General features: G+C 42.1%; 2 protein-coding genes across 2 annotated transcripts; both read right to left on the bottom strand.

The window, feature by feature from the left end:
- Positions 1–1,103: 1,103 nt before the first annotated feature.
- Positions 1,104–16,390, bottom strand: LOC116225087. The gene is made up of 9 exons (XM_031586682.2): positions 16,015–16,390; positions 13,074–13,130; positions 12,315–12,335; positions 11,743–12,018; positions 10,070–10,369; positions 8,637–8,924; positions 4,914–5,092; positions 1,969–2,061; positions 1,104–1,571 (listed from the first exon to the last, which is right to left on the bottom strand). The coding sequence occupies exons 2-9, from the start codon at positions 13,117–13,119 to the stop codon at positions 1,104–1,106; spliced, it is 1,671 nt and encodes a 556-aa protein (XP_031442542.1). The 5' UTR covers positions 13,120–13,130; positions 16,015–16,390.
- A 2,045-nt stretch (positions 16,391–18,435) lies between these two features.
- Positions 18,436–21,773, bottom strand: LOC105892060 (tubulin beta chain-like). The gene is made up of 3 exons (XM_031586108.2): positions 21,624–21,773; positions 20,912–21,022; positions 18,436–20,693 (listed from the first exon to the last, which is right to left on the bottom strand). Exons 2-3 carry the CDS (start codon positions 20,970–20,972, stop codon positions 19,636–19,638), a joined length of 1,119 nt encoding a protein of 372 aa, XP_031441968.1. The 5' UTR covers positions 20,973–21,022; positions 21,624–21,773; the 3' UTR covers positions 18,436–19,635.
- Positions 21,774–22,628: the final 855 nt, after the last annotated feature.

Below are 22,628 nucleotides of genomic sequence, written 5' to 3'. Positions count from 1 at the left end.
TGCTTCTTTCTCTCTTTTTCTTTTTGGTTCTCTCTCTCATATATTGCATGTCATCCCTCGGATAAAGACTAGATGATTAGACTACTGCTGCCTCTGGTCTTACACAGGTGACAAAGGAGCCTCCGCTGCAACTATTCTCAGAGCTGTGGCTTCGTAGACAGAACAGGGTACACTACCGACCCATTCATTTTCTTTTGTGAGAAACAATACATTATTGATGAGAATTCAGGTGCAGCTCAGGAAAGCTTGTGCATTTCTGGGGATCGGGAGAAGGGCGTGGCATTGCCATATCCGCACTGCTTCTAAACCACTTCATACAGGATATATTTGTAGATGTTAGGTAATGAATGTATTGCTTTTATTTTATTTATTTATTTCAAATAGGCTTGATATTGTCGAAATGTTTGATTCAAATGGTTTTCGATGTCTTAATGTTTTTTTTTACGGGTTACATGAATGGTACAGTAATTTGTACTGTTGTTAAGATTTATGTCTATTGTGGTTAGGTATCATGATTTATTTGGTCATCTCAATTAAAGGGAATGGATTTTATGCAGTTATGTTGGGTAACCCCTGATTTTTAAAATGTATTTTAGGTATACTTTTTAAGGTATTATTTATACATATTTATACAAAACCTTCAAGTTTGTGACTGTTTGTCCAAGAGACTTGCATGCACTACAGTCATTCCAAACTAGCCGTTTGCTCTTGGCCAGCCGAGACGTCTCGGCTAAATCTAATTCAAACGCATGCATTGTGCAAAAACATATGTTTAACACTCATGTGTTTCTCAAAAGTTAGGTGAGCTGGAAAATCTATTTTAGTTGTTCCTCCGGGTTAGCTTTTAGCTCAGACGTTAGGCCTCAGCATTTATTAGATCGAAATGTGTCCAAATATGTAAAGTAACATCGATGGGCCTTACACCTCCAATGAAACAAGCAGTGATGACTATATAGTTGCATGTGAGGAGTGTTTGAATAGAGATTGTCAAGGTGTTAAGTGGTTAGTGGTTATGTAGATACATTTCTATGTTTTTTTGTCTCTCTCTCTCTCTCTCTCTCTCTCTCTCTCTCTGTGGTTTATCTGCTGTACAAAGTTGTTCCTCAAGTTGTGGCATTCTCAGTAGCACCAGATACTGTGGAAATAGCTTCTCCTGCAGGCCCTGCGTCCTTGCAGGGCTCTTTAGCAGGGCTGCCTGCGGGGGCAGGGACCGCAACGCCATCTACCTCTGGGCCCCTGGGTGCCAAATCGGGGGTGGTGCGCCCCATGAGATCGACGTCGGGCTGGCCATTGGCCTTGGGCAGGCTGGCAGGGCTGCCGCTCAGGATGGAGTCGGGGGTGCGCGAGATGCTCTCGGTGCCCTCGGCGAGGGTGGGCTGCGCGGTCACGAAGCCGTCGGAGTGGACAGAGTCAAGGAGCGGCTTGTGGGAGGCGTAGGTCATGGGCACGTCCGTGTCACTGTCGAGCGGGAACGCAGAGGAGGTGAACTCCACCCCGGAGTCGCTCATCTCCAGCAAGTTCTTGTCGGAGGAAAGGGTTTGATAGCGGCCAGCTTTGGATACCTCAAGACCCTGACCAAAAGAGAGGTTCGTTACAGATACTGTATAGGAACATGTGATTGTTGGAGACCACAATCATGATAACTTTATATGAGGTTCTTGTTGCAAGGTAGAGATAACCAGTTTTGACATATTTCATAGAAAATGAATTTCTAGATGTGATGCACTACTGCAACAGATAAATAATGGATTTTTGCATTTAATCTAAATTAATCATGAAGTATTACTGGGGAGATTTATGGCAAACTGGGTCACTGTGAATAAGGACATATATTAACCTGGCATGTGTTTCATAATATACTATACATTCTGGTGACCTTATTTCAGCATGGATATGAAGTGTCATATGCCAGTCATAATTTACACACATATATGTGGTTTGTACTGACGTACACTCAGAGCAGCCTACCTTGATTTCAACTTCTGTGTTATCCGTGTTTTGGTCCCACTGCGACTGGGTGATAGAATCCTCGGTGAACCTTGAGTAGGCCTCTTGAACCACCTGTGCACCAACATCAACATATGTTAAACATTTCAGTGGTTGTGATTCCTAAGCTATGTTACTGGCACCAAGTCAGGTCCATCAGGTCACACACAGAGGCTGACCAAAGAAGCACACACAAGAAGCACGATACACGTACCGCACCGAGCTCCTTCAGCTAATGATAACCTTAATGAGAAGATATATATTGCAACACTGTGGTTTGAAGTAACCACTGAGATCATAAGTGACTGGTGAGGTCAAAACCCACAGTCATCTGAAGAGGCCATTGTTGAGAAACTGGGAGAAGGATGTGAGATTGGGGTGAATAGCTCAACGGAATAATACACAGCAGATCGATTGGTTTTGAGGCTCTGGTGCAAGAGCACCACAAATTCCTCATCAAAGGGATGCTTTTCGGGCCATTTTTGCTGTCTCTCTATTCTGTGCAGTGACATTAACTGACAGAATTGTGGGAGATCATCCATTCCAATTTCATAATGGGCTTATCTGCACATCTTTGAAAAGGTGGATACAATATATATTGTACAAAACGCAGTGGTCCCCAGTAGGCCCCATTCAGAGACTTGTTCAAACACCATAATCTCACTAACTATCACCATTATTTTTTTCTAGGTAAGCGTGAGCACTAGTAAATCCTTATACTATCAAGCTATTTGAGACCTTCACATTGTCACAATATATATGCACATACAAACTGAGAATCCGCACAGAATTTCAAACACAGAACAAAATCAAACAAAGACACGGTAAAACACAAACAACACAGACAGACGGGGCCAATCACTCATGGGGCTGATACACAAGTATAAATTCTCCTTTTTTAGTGGTCAACCATTAGTTAAGTTGTTTTGTTGTTGCCATTGAGTGAGTGATAAAGCAGATGTCTTTCGGGGAGCTTTATCTATTAAGCTGATTATTAATGTTCTCACTCTTGTGAAAAAATGCCAGGCTCCTTACAGACATCATTTGCGGATATGAATAGTCTGTTTGAATGCTAATTCAAAGTGTGTGAAAACTAGAGGGACTCGCAAAGGTTTCGCTTTTTTATTGATACAAATCTGAGCAGTCAATTAATTGCATTAAAACAAGGTGTTTTTCTTAGATAGGAAAAAACGAGAATTTTGAAATAGTCGTTATCAGCCTTCAACTTTTTAATACACCTGAAGTTACACACAGATAGACAGACACACACACACACACACACACACACAAACACACACACACACACACACACAGAAACACACTCTCACACACAAAGACATATGTTTGTTCTCTCATGAACACGCAGACAGGAAGGCAGAGCTTCAAACAACAATAAACACAAATTAGCACACATATGCATACAAAACACACATACACATAGTACACCTCTCCACTATCCCCAATATACTAGTTAGTCATATGTGCATGTGTGTTTGCAAAGGGAACGGAACCTTACGGGACTAAATACATCTGTTTGCCTATTTGTACCATAGCTTCAACTGCAGGGGTTGCTGAGGAGACCCCTGCAGTTCACCATATACTGCATATTAATCCATTTTTATTTCAGTACAAATCGAGATTCACAAGAAGCCAGGAGATGAAAAGAGAGAGGGAATGATTAACAGATGGATAGCACAGACTAAGAACCACCGATGAGAGGGGGGTGGGGTGGGGAAGGCCTGAGGTATGCAACAAGGGCAACTTCACATGTACAAGGAAACCCATCCTAATAGCATTAGTACAAACACCAAATACAGATCCACGGACTTAGCAGCACTATGGGAAAGAGAGACAGCCGCACGCAAGGACTCTCACCAGGACAGAGGCTCCGCCAGCCGCGCCTTTAAGAAGGGAGAGATGCAATGCAAGGCAAACCATTAACTAGCTTCCTGCCACAGAGAGTTGCTGAGTGAGGTAATTTAACAAGCAAGCACTCACATGCGCACACGCGCGCGTGCACACACACACACACACACACACACACACACACACACACACACACACACACACACACACACACACACACACACACACACACTCACACAAACTCTCTCTCTCACACACACACATACAGACACCAGAAGACCCCACAATCCTTTTCCTAGCCAAGAGAGGCCACATGCACACATGTATGCACACATGTATGCACAAACATACATACATAGACATATTTTCTCTCTCTGACACACACACATGCACGCGTGTGTGCGTGTGCGCGTGCACACACACACACACACACATACAGTATAAACACGCACACACACTTACATGGATGTGTGGATATAGGCACGATTGTGATGGTCATTGGGGAAAAAAAGCTATAGCAGGTTTACATATACCGTTCTGTCCGAGACGTTAAAGACAGAAAGGTTTCATCGGTGTAGGAAAATCAGACTGGGATGTGCTAAACTCAAAAATAGTCTGGGAAATAGCTTTAGTCAGAAAGCAATACAGTGCAATGTGACAATGTCTGTTCTATAGTTATTAATGCAAAAGTTCTTGCATTGAAACCGTTTTGAATTGGCGGTTCATTTGAGGTCAACAGTAAGGACACTCACAACAACAGAGACAACACTAACAGGTAACACACAGACAAATAAACATCAACATGTTTGCTAAGATTAAACCCCTTCCTAATCTATTCAGTAGAGTGACACTAAAATACAGCCACTGTCTAACCATATTTTGTTAGTCCATAAGGATGCTATTTAACACTAAACCAAATTGCTTTGACAGCCTTACCTTATATAACAGTAGTTGCTTGCCTTGACATTGTGTCATTGCCTGGGTCATGATAAACACTTATCAGCATTATCATACCGCATACTATTACAATGCTATATTTTTTAAAGCGTGACGGCATTTACCTGTCTGAAAGCGTCTCCTTCTGGTTTGCCGGCCTGCTGGGCGATGAGGGTGATCTTCTTGGCCTTCTCGGCACGGCGGCGCACGTTGATCTGGCAGGAGAGCAGACACACCAGGAGCAGCAGAGCCACCAGACCCAGCATGGAGAGGATGGCCACAGTCAGAGGGGGAAGCTTATAGGCTGAGAGGGCAGACGAGAGCCAGAAGATAAAAAGACTAAATAAAGAGAGAACGGCCCAGTGAATACAATGGCAAAATTGACATTCTGATATAAATATATTATAAATAGAAAGGGGGGGGGGTAAAATGACCAAAATAGAATCTAGTAGTATCTGTTATCAGAGATGGGTATGGAGAAAAGGACAATGTCAAGGAATGGTAAAATATTGGCAGGATAGATGAAACGAGGTTGAGATAGACTACAGAAGATAAAAACAAACAAAATGAAGATGTTAATACAAAGGAAAAGTAAGAAAGATGGAAGTGAGGGGCAACAGGAGTTATGATAGAGGAAATTACAGCAGCAGCAGAAGAGAACTGAGATGTACCACATAGCGAAGTGTAATATGACTGCCGCATAAAGTGAGAGAATGAGCAAGCAAAGAGGTAAAATAACAAGATATTTTCCATTCCAAGAAAAGCGTGACATCTTGAATGTTTACGTTTCTGGCAGCAATAGACTAGTGTTTTGTATATCTTATTCTGAGTGAAAATGTAAGGAACTATAGTTTGTGGATGTGGCTGTACACTGATAGGGTATGAAGCAGTACCTGTGAGTTACGTTCTGTGGTTTTGCTACCTGTCTAGTGAATATGAGGATGAATGTGACTTTATAGCAGATACATTCTTGTGCTAAACTTTTTGTGAAATTTTCAATATGAGCTTCATTGTATAACTGTACCTGCCATTTATTTACAAAGTTTGGAAAAATGTGCATGTCTATATAAAATGTAGGATTATAAGTTAATTAGGGAAGAATATGTTTGAAAAGAATACTAAAAAATGTAAATGCTACATATAGGCCTGCTACGTACTGACATGGGGACAGGGGTATACACTATCATAATAATTAGTTTAAATATAGCCACAAGCAGCGATCATCGGGGTCCAAGCAGATTGTGTGAACTGCCCCAAGTAGCAAAAGGTTGAATTTGACAGCTTCAACAGGTGAAAGAGTGCTATTTGAAATATTATGCAAGGATTTACAGACATGCCATTATGAATGAGCCTACAAAATTCCATTAAGATTGGCCATTCACACAGGCATGCATTGGCTGAATTTTAATTGGCCGTTGGCGACCATTTTTTTGAACGAGCCAAGTGGAAGTTTAGAAGATGTGAGCAAAGTATAAGCATAGCTTAAAGGTAGGGTAGGCAATTTATTTCAGAAATCCTCAAGCAATGATTAAAATAAACGCTCTGACAACAAAAAGAAAATAATCCATCATCTGTGGCAGCTGAAGGGCTGTACAAAGCCTAACAGGCAGGTAGGCCGTCCAATCATTTGATTTGTCCTGGATGATATGATTGGACAGCCTACCTGCCTGTCTATTTACCTACCTATGTGACCAGAGTCTTCCACAAGGCAAAGAAGACATACTACATTGCTATAAAAGCTAGCAAGCTAGTCGCAAAAAAACGGCAGAAGTACAAATGCTATGTACCGAAAGGCCTCCATATTTAACAACCAAAACTCGTGACACAAACCTAAAAGCACAGTCTTATACGTGGGGTTAAGGGAGTTGTGCAGACACAGTCACACAATATGCCTCCTCCTCTCAGGTTTTCACAGGATGTTTTAGAAATGCGGTGATGTCACTCATTTGTGTGTTTTTGTAGATGTGGGAATGAGACATGAGGTAGTTGGATATGGTTAGTGATGAAATGATTCGCAGCACTTTTCTCCCCAATTCTGAATGCGCTCTCTCTCTCTCTCTCTCTCTCTCTCTCTCTCTCTCTCTCTCGCTCTCTCTCCGTGGACTTGTGCTCCAGTAGCCAGGCAGCGTTCATGTGTTTTGGAGAAGTGGCTTTGGAGGGGTCCGAAAGGAATGGGGCTGTTTATTTCCAGTTGTATACTTTCAGAATCTATCTTACTCATGCTGGTTTCTCCAGAATCGTCTACCCTACCTTCAGATTTAAGACTCTTGAGATATTGAAATGTTTCAGTTGCAGCAACCCCTATGAACGACATTTGGCATGTGTCCAAATAATGTTGTAGTGATGCAGGGTGTCAAATTTAATTAAGTTTGAACCTTTATATCACAAGATATTGGCTTGGTAAGTGCAACATTTTTGCTTTGAATATAATTCAGTATGTGGCACCAGTCCACAAATGAATTGTAATGACATAGCATAATGCGCGTCCAAGAGGCCAGCTTGCCATACATGTTTTATAGTTTTTGGCAAAACGGTTTTCAAGCTTTTGTCCCAACAGTGCTTTGACCCCAACCCACTTCAGGGGGCGCTAGCACCAAGGGAAACGCATATCTAGGGACACAAATCTTCTATTCCATATCAGCCATGTTGGGCTACAACCATACCAAGTTTCATGTGGATTGGTCCAAGTATCTGATATCACCGACCACAAATGAATGAAAAAAGGTAAGAAGAAGAAGAAGAGGAGGAGGAGGAAGGAGAAAAAAACTTCAGGCAGCAGCAGTCATAATAAGTAGGGAAAAGAGAGTGTAGTCAATAGGCACAGACAGAATGAGGACATTAGATTGAAATGAGAAGAAGACATAAAAGACTGTAAATCCAGATCCTAATGCATGTTAAATCCTGCTCAGGACCTGCTATCTCCCCTCTCCCCGTCTCAACCTCTGGTTCATCTGCTCATGTGCAACATGGTCATGAATTACAATGTGAAAACCATTCTCCCTGATTTAACATGGCCGAATCTTTGACCAAGGCCTGCATACATTTACATTTACATTAACATTTACATTTACATACTGTTGTACTTGCTAAATGCTATCAATCACATATTAAAGGGACATTTCTCTGATGTCTATCCATATGTCATTATTTTACAACCATGCAAGCCCATTTATGGTTTGTAAAAACACAGATTATATGAAACAACAATATACAATATTCATATCCATCTTATACATTTTCTTGCTGCAACCCTGGACACACTGTCCAACCTCACAACTCTAACGGGCCATGCTGTCAATTTACACAATAGTAAATGTTCTGTTTCCAACTCTAGATAGATAGATAGATAGATGGATACTTTATTTATCCCGAGGATTAATCTCTAGAGATACAGTTTTCGTTAATGTCCTAAATAACTGTATAATCACCTAATATTTTACCAGATCATGGGGCTGAAACAATACTACTGAGGGCATTATAGCTAAGATGCTAATTCTCTAAAAAATAAATACATTATAAAAGCCTTATAATAGAGCCACCACAGCCAATTCTCTTAAAAGACTTGTTTTAGTCCTTGAGAATCTGACAACTATTTTAAGCAACACTCTGCAGCTTTTCACTGCTTTTTTATGTATGTTTTTGTAGGTAACTGATTTTCACTAGTTTAAGTTATCCTGACATTCATTTTGATTTAATATGGTCATGTTCACACTAGCCTTCCAGGATATTCACTGTGTCATTTTTAAAGCACCTACTTCAGAACCCCACAAATCTATAGCAACTGCTTTTACAACAAAACATGATGGTTAGATACAATATAGTAAAACTGTGTATGATGTTTTACTCACGATGAACCGCAAGGTGAATATCAGCAATGTGGAAGCCAAGCAGATCCTTCACCCTGAACAGGCCTATATCACTGACATGGGCCCGCTTCAGGTTAACCACAGCACCCACCACAGAGAGACGCCCATCCAAAGTCGAGTCCATAGGAACCACCAGCTCACCCTGGTCCAAGATGACCCGTGGTTTGCGGTCTGAGTCTCTGGTGTAGAGCAGGCTGACCTTAGTGTAGTCCAGGTAAAGGCTGAACTTCAGAGTCTCGTCATATTCCAGTTTGTAAAAGTTCTGGTGTCCTGAGGGAATAGATTCAGATATCAAAATGAATCAATTTGGACATTTGTTTTAAATAATACCTTCCAGTTCTTTTTGGTGGCTCGGTGGCTCAAACATTTGTTGTCATTGAAATAAAGCTCCAAATGCCTCAGCAAGTTTTGAGATTGAGTACAAATATCTTGGTATCTTGATTGATAATCAACTTACTTTTAAAAACATGAAAAAAAAAATTTCACCTTGGCCAACTTTAGGCATCTTAGAAATCACATGTCCACCGAGGCTGCTAAAATGTACATGTTCTCGCTGATTTTATCTCACATGAACTACTGCTTACCCACCTGGTCTACTGCCAACTCCACTACCCTTAAACCAGTCATGTCTCTTTACAAACAGGCTCTCAAAATACTTAAACCTACCTAAATCACATCATCACTGTTCAGTCCTCCATAAGTACAGACTTTTAAGTTAGGACAACCTGATCACATTTAAGAATTGCCGTTTAATGTTCAAAATCCGGTTTAACCTGGCCCCCCCACCACTATGCAGCCTAGTCAAGTTTAGAACGGCAGCAACCAGTGCTACTCGAGGGGCAGCAAGAGGAGACTGTGATATTCCTTTAAAAAAAACTGTATTTGGACAGTCGGTTAGGTCAGCCCGGGAATGGAACCATCTCCCACAGAACATTAGAGAATCAACGTCATTCAACTGCTTTAAAAGAAATCTCAAAGCATGGTTGATAAATAACCAAAAATGTGATCATTAGTGGGTAAGCAGTAGAACTTGTATATTGGGATTTAATTTTAATTTTATTTTATTTTATTTATCTTATTTTATTTCATTTTTGATTTATTGTCTGATTTTGATTTATGGGGGACTGCCAATGGAAACTAGCCTTTTGGCTATAATTGGGTGCATTTACGTCTTAATGTTCATGAATGTGCACTGTCCCTCTTGATCAAATAAACAAATTGATTGATTGATTGATCGAGTAACTGAGAGGCCTGTGCTCCAATTACAGAAAAATGAAATAAAATCACTAATGACACTAGCCCTCAGGCAGCATGAGCTCCTCAGCTGTCTCCTCTGAAAGGTTTTGTTTTGAAGTGCCTCCTCTGTAGACTCCATTTCAAACTGTCCCCTCCCCTCTGCCACCCATCTCCCTCACCTTTCACATTTAGACAGGTCCTCATCCGGATCTTTCCGTCTCTGTCTAGGATGGTGTAGCTGCCCTCGTCCATGCCTGTCACCTTGTGGAGGGTAACCTCCTTGGCCCTGATAGTCAAGCGGCCCTTGTACTCATCCACAGGGATGGAGGTCTGGTTCAGGAGCACCACAGGTGGAGATTCTGTGGTCTGGTTGATATGGGTGATACCATAGCGGAACTCCAAAGTCATGGGTAGGGTAATATTACGGAGATGGATGTGGTAGGTATCACCATACTTCACCGTCTGCTCCAGTGCACAATCTGCCAGGAAAAAAAGAAGGTCAAACAGGCACTCAAGAAGGGATTCCGGTGTTTAAGGCTGTTATTTTTGTCTCCCCATGGGAAAGTTTTTTCGTCACTGAGCATGTTCTTTTTTTTTAAAGCAAGGTTATTTTAGCCCACAATTTAGAGCAGGCCAGATTAGGACAAACTGACCCTCTGTCATTTAAGCCTTTAGTAACTGTGGCAAGCATCCTCACTTTAAATGAACACATTTGAGGGTGAAATAGGACTCACTTAGTGCTCATTCAATACAATTCAATTCAATGTCATTCAATTCAATTATACACAAAAAAAAGGTTGTGGGTGGGACAAGGTAATACAAACTAAAATATCACCACTAGCATGCCTCCATCAATAAACATCTGTGATTTCCAATAAAGAATGAGTCACATTCTGCGGAGCAGTTGGATCAGGTGCCATTAGTCATAAGTGGGACATAGTAAGAAGTTTGTGAAAAATCATATTTGAAGACCTAATGCCTCTGTTTTCAGCTCTTTGAATATGATTGCAGGGGGGAAGGAAAAGGGTCTCACTCCTAACAATAACATATGAACAATAAGCCCAGCTGTACAATGAAGGCTCTCATAGTTCTGAGGCAGCACCAATGGTGAGAGGAAATCAATGTCTGACTAACGAGCACTTCACAGCATTATTCGAAAGATCCCAGCACTGCAGAAAAATGGGCAGATGAATTGAAAATCAAGGGCTGGAACTGGAGCTGCCAAATCTGTCAGCACCCTGACTGCTGGTGTGGCATGGTGAAGTGCAGCGTGATGAACACTTTTCGTATTGCAAGAGCAGTTTGTATGAGCAATGCTCACGGTAGCTGCATCTCTCAGCCATTTGTACCAGGTGACTGGGCCTGGCGAAGCACAACTTACAAACACAATGAAAGCTTACATGTTTTATGCCCACACCGATGAGCACCAACACTAATTATGAGCACACAGTCACTTCAGCAAGAGTTGCCGAGGACAGACTAATTACATCTTTGCATGAGGTCACAGAAGAGCCAACTTCCAACAAGTTTGTCCCCAGTGATCTCCTCATGGAAGCCTGGTAGAGCTACTGTAAATGAATATGCTGGAGTGGTAATTGGAAGTGACATTAAAAGCACTGATGATGTGTCTTCCATCCTGTCAAACCTTTCCCTAGAACAAACATTTTAAATGTATATAAAATATAAACTAGGATATTACACAACTTAAGAAATAATATAGATAAGACATATACAGCCACCAACCAACCAACCAACCAACCACTGCTGTTATTGCATTCAATATATATTGAATGTGCTAAAATATATATCACATAAAAAACATATGACATATGTTATATAGACCTTTTCGTACCTCTGACGATAAGTTTGATTTGCCTAACATGGGTTGGATCGTTTGTGTTCTTCACCACGTATAGACCCTCGTCTTCCTCGCCAACATCCTCCAAGATGAGGTTGCTGAACTGGATGTTGAGTTTGGTCCGGTTTTGAACCATTGCTCCATTCTGCATCAGGACAACCTCTGGCTGCCCTATGACCCTTGACTTGAACACCACCTCAGTGCTGCTCAGTGAAGGGATGCTGATGTGCACATCCTCCCCAAAGAACGCTGTCCGATGTTCCTCTTTCGCTGATAGAGGAGGGAGAGGGTTCAGAAAGACAAAGACAGACAGGCCAGGACAGGAAAGTGGAGACATTTGGGACGTTGGGAAAGGCAGAGGAAGACAGACAGAGAAACAGAGGGATGGATAGAGAGATAGAGAGATACGCAGACAGAGAGAGGGGAGACCGTAATGGAAAGACCAATAAACAAGACAAGGATCAAAATGAAAAACAAGAAAAAAAAGTCAAATATACTTTTCTAGCCAGTGGACACCAAAGCATTTTTGTGTATATTTAATCAAACGGACAGGAGCTGTATCATACCTTTGATGGTTGCAGATAAAACTGAAAAGAGAGACAAATTTAATTGTAATTTCACTGTATCTGACCAGTATTGTAACATCAGATATCAAGAATGAAATAAGCAGTTCCTTGATGCATGCTATGAGAACTGAATCACTAATGGCCACTAATACCTCAGCCTTTTCAACTTACAATGGCCTACATATTTGGGCCCAAAATAGCTATGCGGACAGCCAAAATAAACTTTATGTAAAACAGTCTGACAGCAAAGACAATACTCTATCTGGATTCTTTAGAGTGCAGTGCCAAAGTCCTTTGGCAGGAAATCTTAAGCATATGAAAGCACTTTCAGAAGCGTGAGCCATGGGTTATGGACTATGGCTGCCAGCTGATTGAACAGTGTCCACGGTTTCTGACTCCCCTCGCTTCTTCCAGGGTATTAGCTGGGGGAGGGCTGAGTGTTGTTCTCAACAAACAGTTCAAATATAGTTCCACTGCTGCCATTGTGTTTTCCCATATTGGTAATGAATCTGTCCTTTTTCCTGTTATGCGTCATCGACAATTCCTAGCTCATTCATGTGAAATCAGGAAATATCTCCCCCTGGTGTCAATCTCTTTCTAAGCCCTCCCACGTCATACAGATGTCCATTAGGGTTTCCATTTTTGGTAGTAATATAAATACAGAACTTGCTGAAATAGAGAACTGTTATGCTCACAGGTGGTGAAATAATAAGACAGTATTTGCAGATACATTTTAATATAATAAAAGCATGCTGTCACCTGTGCAAAACAAGGCACCAAACACTGCCACACTAAGTATGTTCATCTTGTCTGGTCCTGAGAAATGACATGAATTCAAAAGAAAAATATAAACATTACTTTTCAAATCACAAATGAAAGTGTTGAGAGAGAAAAATGGTCCTGTCCTTTGATGCGAGCATTTGGGTGCTTTCCATTTCCTTGAGACAATGGTTTTTTCTGGTCTTTATCCAGAATTTCACTGATGAGTCCTAGAAAATGATGGCCTCAAGGAAACAGAAAACATATTGCAAAATACAACAGATCTACTTTGCTTGATATAATTCACTGAAGTCTTGGAGAGGTATTACCAAATCGACATGATTCACACATGCTGAAGATGAGCACATAGAGGGGGGTAATATCATTGACTCCAACCACTCCATGTTAAAAGAATCGCATAAGAAGGTTTCCAAAATACCTTGGCCTCAAACCATGACATTCAATTACTTCACATTATCAATACAGTGAGTACTCCAATGGGACAGTATTACATATACTCAGAGGCAACAAAGTCATGTGTGCAACATCCCATAAAAGAGCTGGGCAGCTGAGGCTGGCCTGTTTGGCAGAAAGAAACTGGATTATTGGCAGTACTGATGGCCATATCCTGTGCCTGGCCTCTGCCTTTTAACCTGGATCACATGTCCTGTGCCTCAGCATCTCATCACCACCATTACAATAAATCTCTCTCTCTCTCTCTATCTCTCTCTTTATCTCTCCCTATCTGTCTAATCACCCCACCACCTTCCTGTCCCTCTTATCTCTCTTCCTGTAACTGAGTTGTGCTCTTATAATGTTTGCCTCTTGCTCTTCTTTCTACCTTTTACTCATTTACTGACCCTCTTTATCAAGTCAGTCTCCCTCTCTCTTGTTCATCTATTACTGTCTGACACTCAGTACTCAGTCTCTTAGTAACTCACTCTGTCTTTCAGACAGACCTTGATTCTCCTCATCTGTCATTTCATTAGGCAGTGCCCTTTTCTTCCGGTCTGGTGGGAGTGGTGCGGGGTAAGGCTATCAAAGAGGATCTTTGTTGTTACCCTGAGCCAAGACTTGGCCTCCTGCAGTGTCGGGACTCGATTGAGGAAGGCTTCGACTGCTCGTATCACACGAGTGAGCCTGCTCACTCAGAACAGAGCACCACTTTTTATGCCAAGAATAAGGAACACTGTGATGGGCATGATTTTGCAACCAATATGTCCATGTGAAATGTGAATCTCTCGCCTTTTTGATGACAAGGGCTTTCGTGCGGTATTTCACTGAAAGCAATGTATCCCAGTTTGGACACCAGTTAGGACGACCTAAGAGCACTCTGATACATTGGACACTCTTGCTATTAAATTAAGGTAAAATTAAGCTTTAAAATTAAGCCCTGTGAAGTCTAAAGCCCAATATATCAGTCATAATTACTGGTAATCTCTTAGTAGAACTACTCTAATCGGAGTACAACTACTCTAGACTTCTACTGCAAAAAAGGAGTGCCCCATTCGGAGACAAATGGTCTAAATATAATGACAGATGCATAGTGGCCCATTTAAAACATCAATAAATGCACAATTGTCAAAGATGCCGTATGATTAAACGTAGCTGATTTAATACGCTGTGGTAAGTTTCCAAAAACTCTCATTTTAAAAACCGTGAGGGTAATGTCCAAGGTACCAATCGAATCAATAAAACCCTTGAAGTGAAAAGGCATTACGCCATCCCTCACACTTAACATGAGGTGTGTGGCATGGTCTCCTGTCATGTTAGCTTTTGACACGCTTGCTGCTCTCTTGGTGTGGAACCATTAACGTTGCATCCACATCTTTTCCTCCCCCCACCCATTTTCTTTCTTTCAGGCAGCATCGCTGGTGCGACAAGGGTGTGTCACGCTCCACCACAAGAGCGGTCCCACCAGAGGGATGCCAGAAAATGATTCAAAGACGTCCTGAAGAGGAAGCTAACAGAAGCCTTTCAGATTAACCTGAGCAGTATTGATGAGTGTGCGCGCGCACACGCTCGCTCACACACACACACACACATCACTTTCTCCCCATCCTGTCAAACACATGCAAATGTACGCAGGCGCGCGCACACAAGCACACAACATACATCTATCACAACCAAAACATGAAAAAACACGACCAAACAGTCCCTAACAAATCTAGGCTGCCCCGCACACAAAAGCAAAGCGGGTGCCTGAACCACCCTCCCGTTAGTACTGTGTTAAACACACAAACACTTAGCTACTAATGTAGAAAATGGCCATCTGCTAGCAATCTCCTTCATTCGTTTGTTATGTAAGTACTGTACTGGTCCAAGAAAAAACAGGGCTAGAGGTGTAGCCTTCTCAACGACACTGCTTTTTACGTCAGGTCCGAGCAGCGGCAAATGATTAGAAACAGATGAGGGGCTTCAAACATCCCTAACCAGCATGTCGTGGGGCAATTACACAAAGTAAGCAAAAGAATGGGAGGAAATAATCTAATCCAACCGAAACCGATGCCTAATTTTACACTATTGCAAAACGCCCAGCAGTCTCTATGCAGTGCTGTCTTTTACATGCAGTCCCAAGAACAGATCATGACTACACCTAATTTATAATGAACAAATAGGCCGATGTCAATGAAAATCGGTAAATCACAATCCAAGAAACTGATAACCATATTCCCTTTCATTAATCATAGAATCAATATATCGGTCTGTAATAGAAGATATGAATGAGATCATTTTCATCCTAGTGAATGTACGCTATCCTTTGTTGCTATTTTCCTCACATCACTGTGTTATCACATGTAACACGCCCATATTAACCTATACTAACATCACATCCTTTCCCAGAAAATAAAAAGCATTCGAAAAACTGCAAAATTTAACCCATTTGAGGCAAAAGCTTCACGTAATGGTGTTCGTGAAGTGAATTAAAATGTATAATTACCTTAATCGCAGTGAAACATCTATAATCCGTCACAAAATATCCTAAATAAGAGGGGGTGGGGTATGGAGACAATGTCTTATCTACCCTAAGCCTACCCTAAATTTTGTTTTTCGTCTAAAATTCTTTCCCCTCTCCCTCGCCCTCAACCCGTCAAATAAGGGACTTCTGTGGTGTTTCAAACCGGGATTATCTTCGGGGCTTCGGCAACTATCGGCGTATAGGTTAATAAACATCGGGCACACTCGGCCAAGATCGTCATTTTTCGGAAAGTACCAGCAGTTTAGATCCAGAACAGCACCAGTAACCGCAACATTGCCTATGGCAGCAACATTGAGATATAAGACCCAAGAAATGTTGATGCAGTCTTCAACAATGAGACAGAGATAGAGGGCAGTCTTACAGTGACATTTAACGACATGTGAAAAGGCTAAATATATTCTAGGCTTGGTTTGAAATTCGTATCACTGAAGGATCTGTTTTGGATTGTATTGGAAATATCACAGAGCTCCTTATTTTACATTAGTGTATGGACTGTAAAATAAATAGAATTAGATTAAAAAGGCATAGGCTATAGCACCGTTATGTGGACAATGCTCAAATCCTGTGAGAGGCCCTCAACATTTACTCTTGGCTATATAGAATAGATTATACCTACCTAGCGTGTGCACGAGTGTGGAAATATAGCATTTATTTTTTATTTAGTCAGATTTTGAGCAGGATTGCTTCGGAGGTCATTGCTGTCCATAGCCAGAATGGCTGTGTGAATCTGTCATATTGCTGTCAACTGCAAAAACATAAATCATGAAAAAGATGCATGTGATTACTGAAACACAGACTTCCCTTCATGTGTCTTATTATGATAAAGATATATACTTGGATTGGAATAAATGTGGTGTTTATATAGCATCTCTACCATACTGTTTACTGTAATAAGTGTCTGATATTTCCAGTGGCAAGGGGATCAACAGCATTGCTGGCTCTGCCTTTCAGTTTATTACAGTGTAACAATTAATGATGGACACTGCCTTCACCTTTCCATTAACAGAAAGCTGACACAGCTTAAACCCATAGCTTGTTAACTTGAGGGATTCTTCCCTCTTTGTAATTATCTATGTACAGACACTCAATGGTCTCAGTGGATTCATTGTGAAGAGGGTATGGTAGGGTATGGATCATTGTTAATGATCAATAGAATATTGTCATTTAAAAATTGCTTGTATTGCATCCCTGTTGAAAAACATCTCACATCTATTAGCAATGTTGGAGAGTAGTGAACTACAAGTAATTCAACTAGTAGTCTAACTACATTTTGCATAAGCTTGCTGGTAGTTCAACTATATGATTCAAGTAGTTAAATTACTTTTTGTCATTTTTGTGTAATTAACTACTGAAACTAAAGGAAACGATTTAAAAAAAAATATATATATATTTTTTTATCTCACAATTGCTTCTCTACTGTAATTAAACTCCCTTTGACCAGCCCCGTCCCCTTTCCCTTTCATCCTGACTGCTGTGAGGGCATACTCAGACAATGCATTCATCAGGCAGCCACCAACACACACTTAACCTTTGTGCTGTCCATGTTTTTTTATGTTTCTTAACAAATGTTCAGAGAAGTTGTTTATTGCTATTTTAGAAGTTGCCAGATCTAGATCTAGATCTCTCCCTATGGTAGTCGTGCTGTAGTTCAACTTCTTCCAGTGGAGAGTACTTGGCAGCCTGCAAAACTATAAAGTAGCTTCCCCAACACTGCCAATTGGGAAAAAAGTAATGGGATTGTATTTGTTGTCAGAACATCACAGTCCTGCCTGGTTTCCTTCACTTAAGATTCAGAGCCATTATGACCTGGTGTTCCAATCAGAGGTGTTCCTTAGGAACTCTGGGCCCTCTGAAAGAATGTTCTCCTGGAACCATTCAATCACCTCATATATACACATATTCAGTGTCAGTGAGATTGTTTTGTTTTTAAATCTTCCATTTATAATCAGTAATAAGTATTCTTATGTCCGAGACATAATGCTCGAGAAATTTGGCAGACCCTCACTTCCTTTGTGTGAGCTATCAATTGTCAGCATACTGATCAGCCATGGTTTTATTTGACACATTTTCTGTTTTCAGTTTTTAATCATCAAATGTACGTGTTCCTTCTGTCATCATCCAACATGTAAAAAACACACCCAGGGCGTATAAAGAGTAAGTTTAATATTCAAGTTGAACGTCATCTCTGTTCAGTGAGGCTGTCTTCAACTCTCTCTCAGTCTGTAACATTATCTGTTTAATCATCTGTTTGATTTATCTGATGAGCTCACATCCTCTCATGTCTTTGTTATACTTAAATATGCCAAAGGCCACTCCCCAATGTTGGGAAGAATATGAAAGCAATGATCAGTCACCTGTACAAACACCACAGAGTAGGTCAGATTTTTATAAAAAGGTTTTTTTTATTTGTGTTCCTTTCACATGAGTTTTCAAAGAATGTAAACAGATATTTTTTAATTTTTAAAAGAAGAAAAAAACAGAAAGAGAGAAATAGGTTTGACATTTCTGCACTATCAAGAGCAAGGTGCTTCTGGTGAGTTCGACTTTGACAGGTACATGAAGTACATGCTCACCACATCACAACTTTGTGGTGTAACCATATAACCCTTTCCCTGCACACAAATCCATGATTTATTTTTGGTAGTTGAACCATTTATAGTTACCTTACTTATTATTCTCATTTGACAGGATGTTATTGCAGACTATACAAAGACAAGCCGCAGGACTGTTTTTATGGTTGTCAGTTTCACTGTGCCAAGGTGCACTATGGCTCCAGACGTTGGCTGGCGTCCGAGTCAGACAGGGCACTTTGCAAAAACTCAGAGAACATCTGACAACCTCGTTATGACTCAGCACAACCTCCATCGTCCTTGAACGGCTTCTTTGGTTCAAGTCCATTATCAAGGCTCTGGCTTATATTTTGATGGCTTTCTATATCAGTTCTTGTGCTGTTTAATACCGCCAATGGCGGCAGCCCTCCTTCCGGCCCTTTGTAAATCTCAGTGTCATGTTCATGTTTGTTGGTGTGCTGAGATGTTATTGGACCCAAGGTCCAGGGATATATGAGGTGATGGGATGGCCTGACTGACCATCACCTCTGACCTTCATACTAAGTCACTGATAGTACATTTAGAAATATAGAAAAAGCAAAAAGGTAAAAAAAAAAAAAGTTAAAAAGCATAAGAACCACAGGAGTAATAAAATGGAGGTTAATGACATTTCTTTCTTCTCTTCTGTCTCTCTCCCTACAATCCTTTGTTCAAATACAGGCATTAGTTACACAGGGTGATTACACAGAGCCATCTTTTATTCTGGTCTTGAGTTTTGCACTTTTCTCTGTTCTTTACCTATTTCCATCTTACATTCATTCAAACGTTCTTGATCACATTCTAGTGTCATTCGTTGCTCTCGTCCAAAACTAAGGTTGGCATTTTTGGCTCACATCAATTCAGTTCAATTTTCCCAAATAATTTAAACCAATTCTGACGTCTTTTTCCTTTTCTCTCTTATTTTCTTTTGTCTCGTCTTCCTTCCCCCCTTCCCACCTTCCCACCCCATTTTATGTATTATTTTGTAATACGTCTAGGCATCCTCCTCCACATCCTCCTCAAACTCGCCCTCCTCCTCTGCAGTGGCGTCCTGGTACTGCTGGTACTCGGACACCAGGTCGTTCATGTTGCTCTCCGCCTCGGTGAACTCCATCTCGTCCATGCCCTCGCCCGTGTACCAATGCAGGAAAGCCTTGCGGCGGAACATGGCGGTGAACTGCTCGGAGATGCGTTTGAAGAGCTCCTGGATGGCGGTGCTGTTGCCGATGAAGGTGACGGCCATCTTGAGGCCTCGAGGTGGGATATCGCACACGGCGGTCTTCACATTGTTGGGGATCCATTCCACAAAGTAGCTGCTGTTCTTGTTCTGGACATTGAGCATCTGCTCGTCCACCTCCTTCATGGACATGCGCCCGCGGAAGATTGCGGCCACAGTGAGGTAGCGTCCGTGGCGTGGGTCGCAGGCGGCCATCATGTTCTTGGCGTCGAACACCTGCTGGGTCAGCTCAGGCACGGTGAGGGCGCGGTACTGCTGGCTCCCTCTGCTGGTGAGCGGGGCGAAGCCTGGCATGAAGAAGTGCAGACGGGGGAATGGCACCATGTTGACGGCCAGCTTGCGGAGGTCGGCGTTGAGCTGGCCAGGGAAGCGCAGGCAGGTGGTGACTCCGCTCATGGTGGCCGAGACCAAGTGGTTGAGGTCACCGTACGTGGGCGTGCTCAGCTTGAGTGTGCGGAAGCAGATGTCGTAAAGCGCCTCGTTGTCGATGCAGAAGGTCTCATCGGTGTTCTCCACTAGCTGGTGGACGGACAGGGTAGCGTTGTAGGGCTCCACCACAGTGTCTGACACCTTAGGAGAAGGCACCACACTGAAGGTGTTCATGATGCGGTCGGGGTACTCCTCGCGGATCTTGCTGATGAGCAGGGTGCCCATGCCAGAGCCGGTGCCGCCTCCCAGGGAGTGTGTGAGCTGGAAGCCCTGAAGGCAGTCGCAGCTCTCGGCCTCCTTCCTCACCACGTCCAGCACGGAGTCCACCAGCTCAGCACCCTCTGTGTAGTGGCCTTTGGCCCAGTTATTTCCGGCACCACTTTGACCTAATGAGACATAAAAGAGGAGTGGAGATGTGATGAAAAGGTAGAAGAAGGCGCAGAAGACATGAGACATAAGTGGCAACAGCTTTAAAGAAAGTATAACAGTAGAGGGATTCGTAAAACAATATGGAGTGCCCAGGTAGATCATCTAAGGCCTTGTCAATAAGGCAATTAACATGTTATAAATTGGTGCAACTACCACCAATCCTCTACTGCCTTACCAAACACAAAGTTGTCGGGTCTGAAGATCTGCCCAAAGGGTCCGGACCTGACGGAATCCATGGTGCCAGGCTCCAGGTCGACCAGGATGGCTCTGGGCACATACTTTCCACCTTCATAAGTGACAGAGACAGAGACACACACACACCAACTCAGTATTGCAGAATGAGAATGAGGAACTCCTTTGTGTTTTTTCACAAAAAAGGAAGACTTAATTAGGACAAAGTAATAAACATTTCCTCCTTCCAAATTACTTGACTTTCCCCTGAAGGACTCTTTTAATAATAATACTACATCACATTTATATGGTGCTTTTGAACAACTGGAAATTATTTTCAAATTGGAGATTGCCTTGTTGCTGGTAGGCCTGAAGATTTCCAAATAAACCACACAAATCTCTAATTTTGTTTTACAGTCCCATAATCTTCATTTGAGACCCACAAGTCTTGGTTGTGGTCAAAGGATTCACCCATTTGCTCCCCTATATGTCAGATACTATTCTGGTTTGAGTCATGGGGTTTGTATGGGTTAGTAAAACGTCCACGGGGCATGTGACTGAACCCAATTCATCTCATCACTTTATCACAGCCTTCCTTCTGTCTTTGTGTTTCCCCCTGGGACTCTTTGGATCAGCAGTAGCAAATGGCCAATGGCGGCTAACTGTGGGCTACCAATGGCTCTGCACACACTAGGCGCTCTGCCAGCATGACATACCTGAGGCTTCGTTATAGTACACGTTGATCCGGTCCAGCTGCAGGTCACTGTCGCCATGGTATGTGCCAGTGGGGTCAATGCCATGCTCATCGCTGATCACCTCCCAGAACTGAGAGGGGGCAGAAGAGAATGACGGGAAGGGAGAAGAGAGAGAAGAAAAAAATATGAAGAATCAATAGACAGCAGGGGAGAGAGAGAGAGAGATGTAAATCAATGGCCTGTCAGTGTAGAGTCATGTTCTACCTCTCTGGGGAGCTGTATACTATGCAGCTTTATGTAACTGTGTGTTGATGCACTAAAATGAACAACAGCCAATGTCTACAGAAATGAGAGCCATAAAACAAACTTACTGCCAGAGGTTTCTGAGGAACTGGACTAGTATTCTGGCAGAAATGTGGGATTTATTTGAAGGGGAATTCTAAGTTCAGTGTCTACTTTTCATATTCAGATGGTCTTTCTTGGTGCATCTGGACATCTGTATAGCAAATGAGTAAGAGCTACAGAGAAAGAGAGAGAAAGAGTGAAAGAGAGAGAGAGAGAGACTGGCTCTTTCAGTTCTGCATCTATCCAAGCCAATGAAAGATATAATTGCTCACAGCTCTGGGTCACAGGACTTTGGGCACTCTGCCTCAAATCACATTTAAGAGTCTGCATCTTTCCCTGCATACCTGTCTGTGCTGTGTGCGTGCATGCGAGTGAATGTGTGTGTATGCAAGTGTGTGTGAGCGTGTGTGTGTGTGTGTGTGTGTGTGTCTGTCTGATAGCCCTGAGTGTGCAAATTAGATGCATGAGGAAGCTCTCCTGTGCCTGTGGGTAATGGGAGAGCACTGGCCGAAGGACAATACGCTGTCTGCCAGATTCAGCTGCAGAATGTAAATCTCTGCTTGTTGTCACTTCCATGGCTTTTATACAAAAATTGTTGTACATCTGAAATGGAGAATGTGTCCCCAGGCATCTGTGTGCTTGTGTAATATATCTCTCCATCAAATATGTGAGTATATGAGA

Source organism: Clupea harengus, chromosome 19 (genome assembly GCF_900700415.2).
Source record: "Clupea harengus chromosome 19, Ch_v2.0.2, whole genome shotgun sequence".
Classification (NCBI taxonomy): Eukaryota; Metazoa; Chordata; class Actinopteri; order Clupeiformes; family Clupeidae; genus Clupea; species Clupea harengus.
Note: the sequence above shows the minus strand (reverse complement) of the source record. Positions and strands in the feature narration are given on the sequence as shown.

What these genes read in the sequence shown, in the direction of transcription:
- LOC116225087 (XM_031586682.2), bottom strand. Translation starts at nt 13,119, where the DNA reads ATGAACATACTTAGTGTGGCAGTGTTTGGTGCCTTGTTTTGCACAG. An exon ending in TGGTGCCTTGTTTTGCACAG is followed by an intron (nt 12,336 to 13,073) that starts GTGACAGCATGC and finishes CTCTCTTTTCAG; the next exon opens with TTTTATCTGCAACCATCAAA. An exon ending in AATCAAACTTATCGTCAGAG is followed by an intron (nt 10,370 to 11,742) that starts GTACGAAAAGGT and finishes TTTTCCTGGCAG; the next exon opens with ATTGTGCACTGGAGCAGACG.
- LOC105892060 (XM_031586108.2), bottom strand. Translation starts at nt 20,972, where the DNA reads ATGGATTCCGTCAGGTCCGGACCCTTTGGGCAGATCTTCAGACCCGAC. An exon ending in ACCCGACAACTTTGTGTTTG is followed by an intron (nt 20,694 to 20,911) that starts GTAAGGCAGTAG and finishes ATGTCTCATTAG; the next exon opens with GTCAAAGTGGTGCCGGAAAT.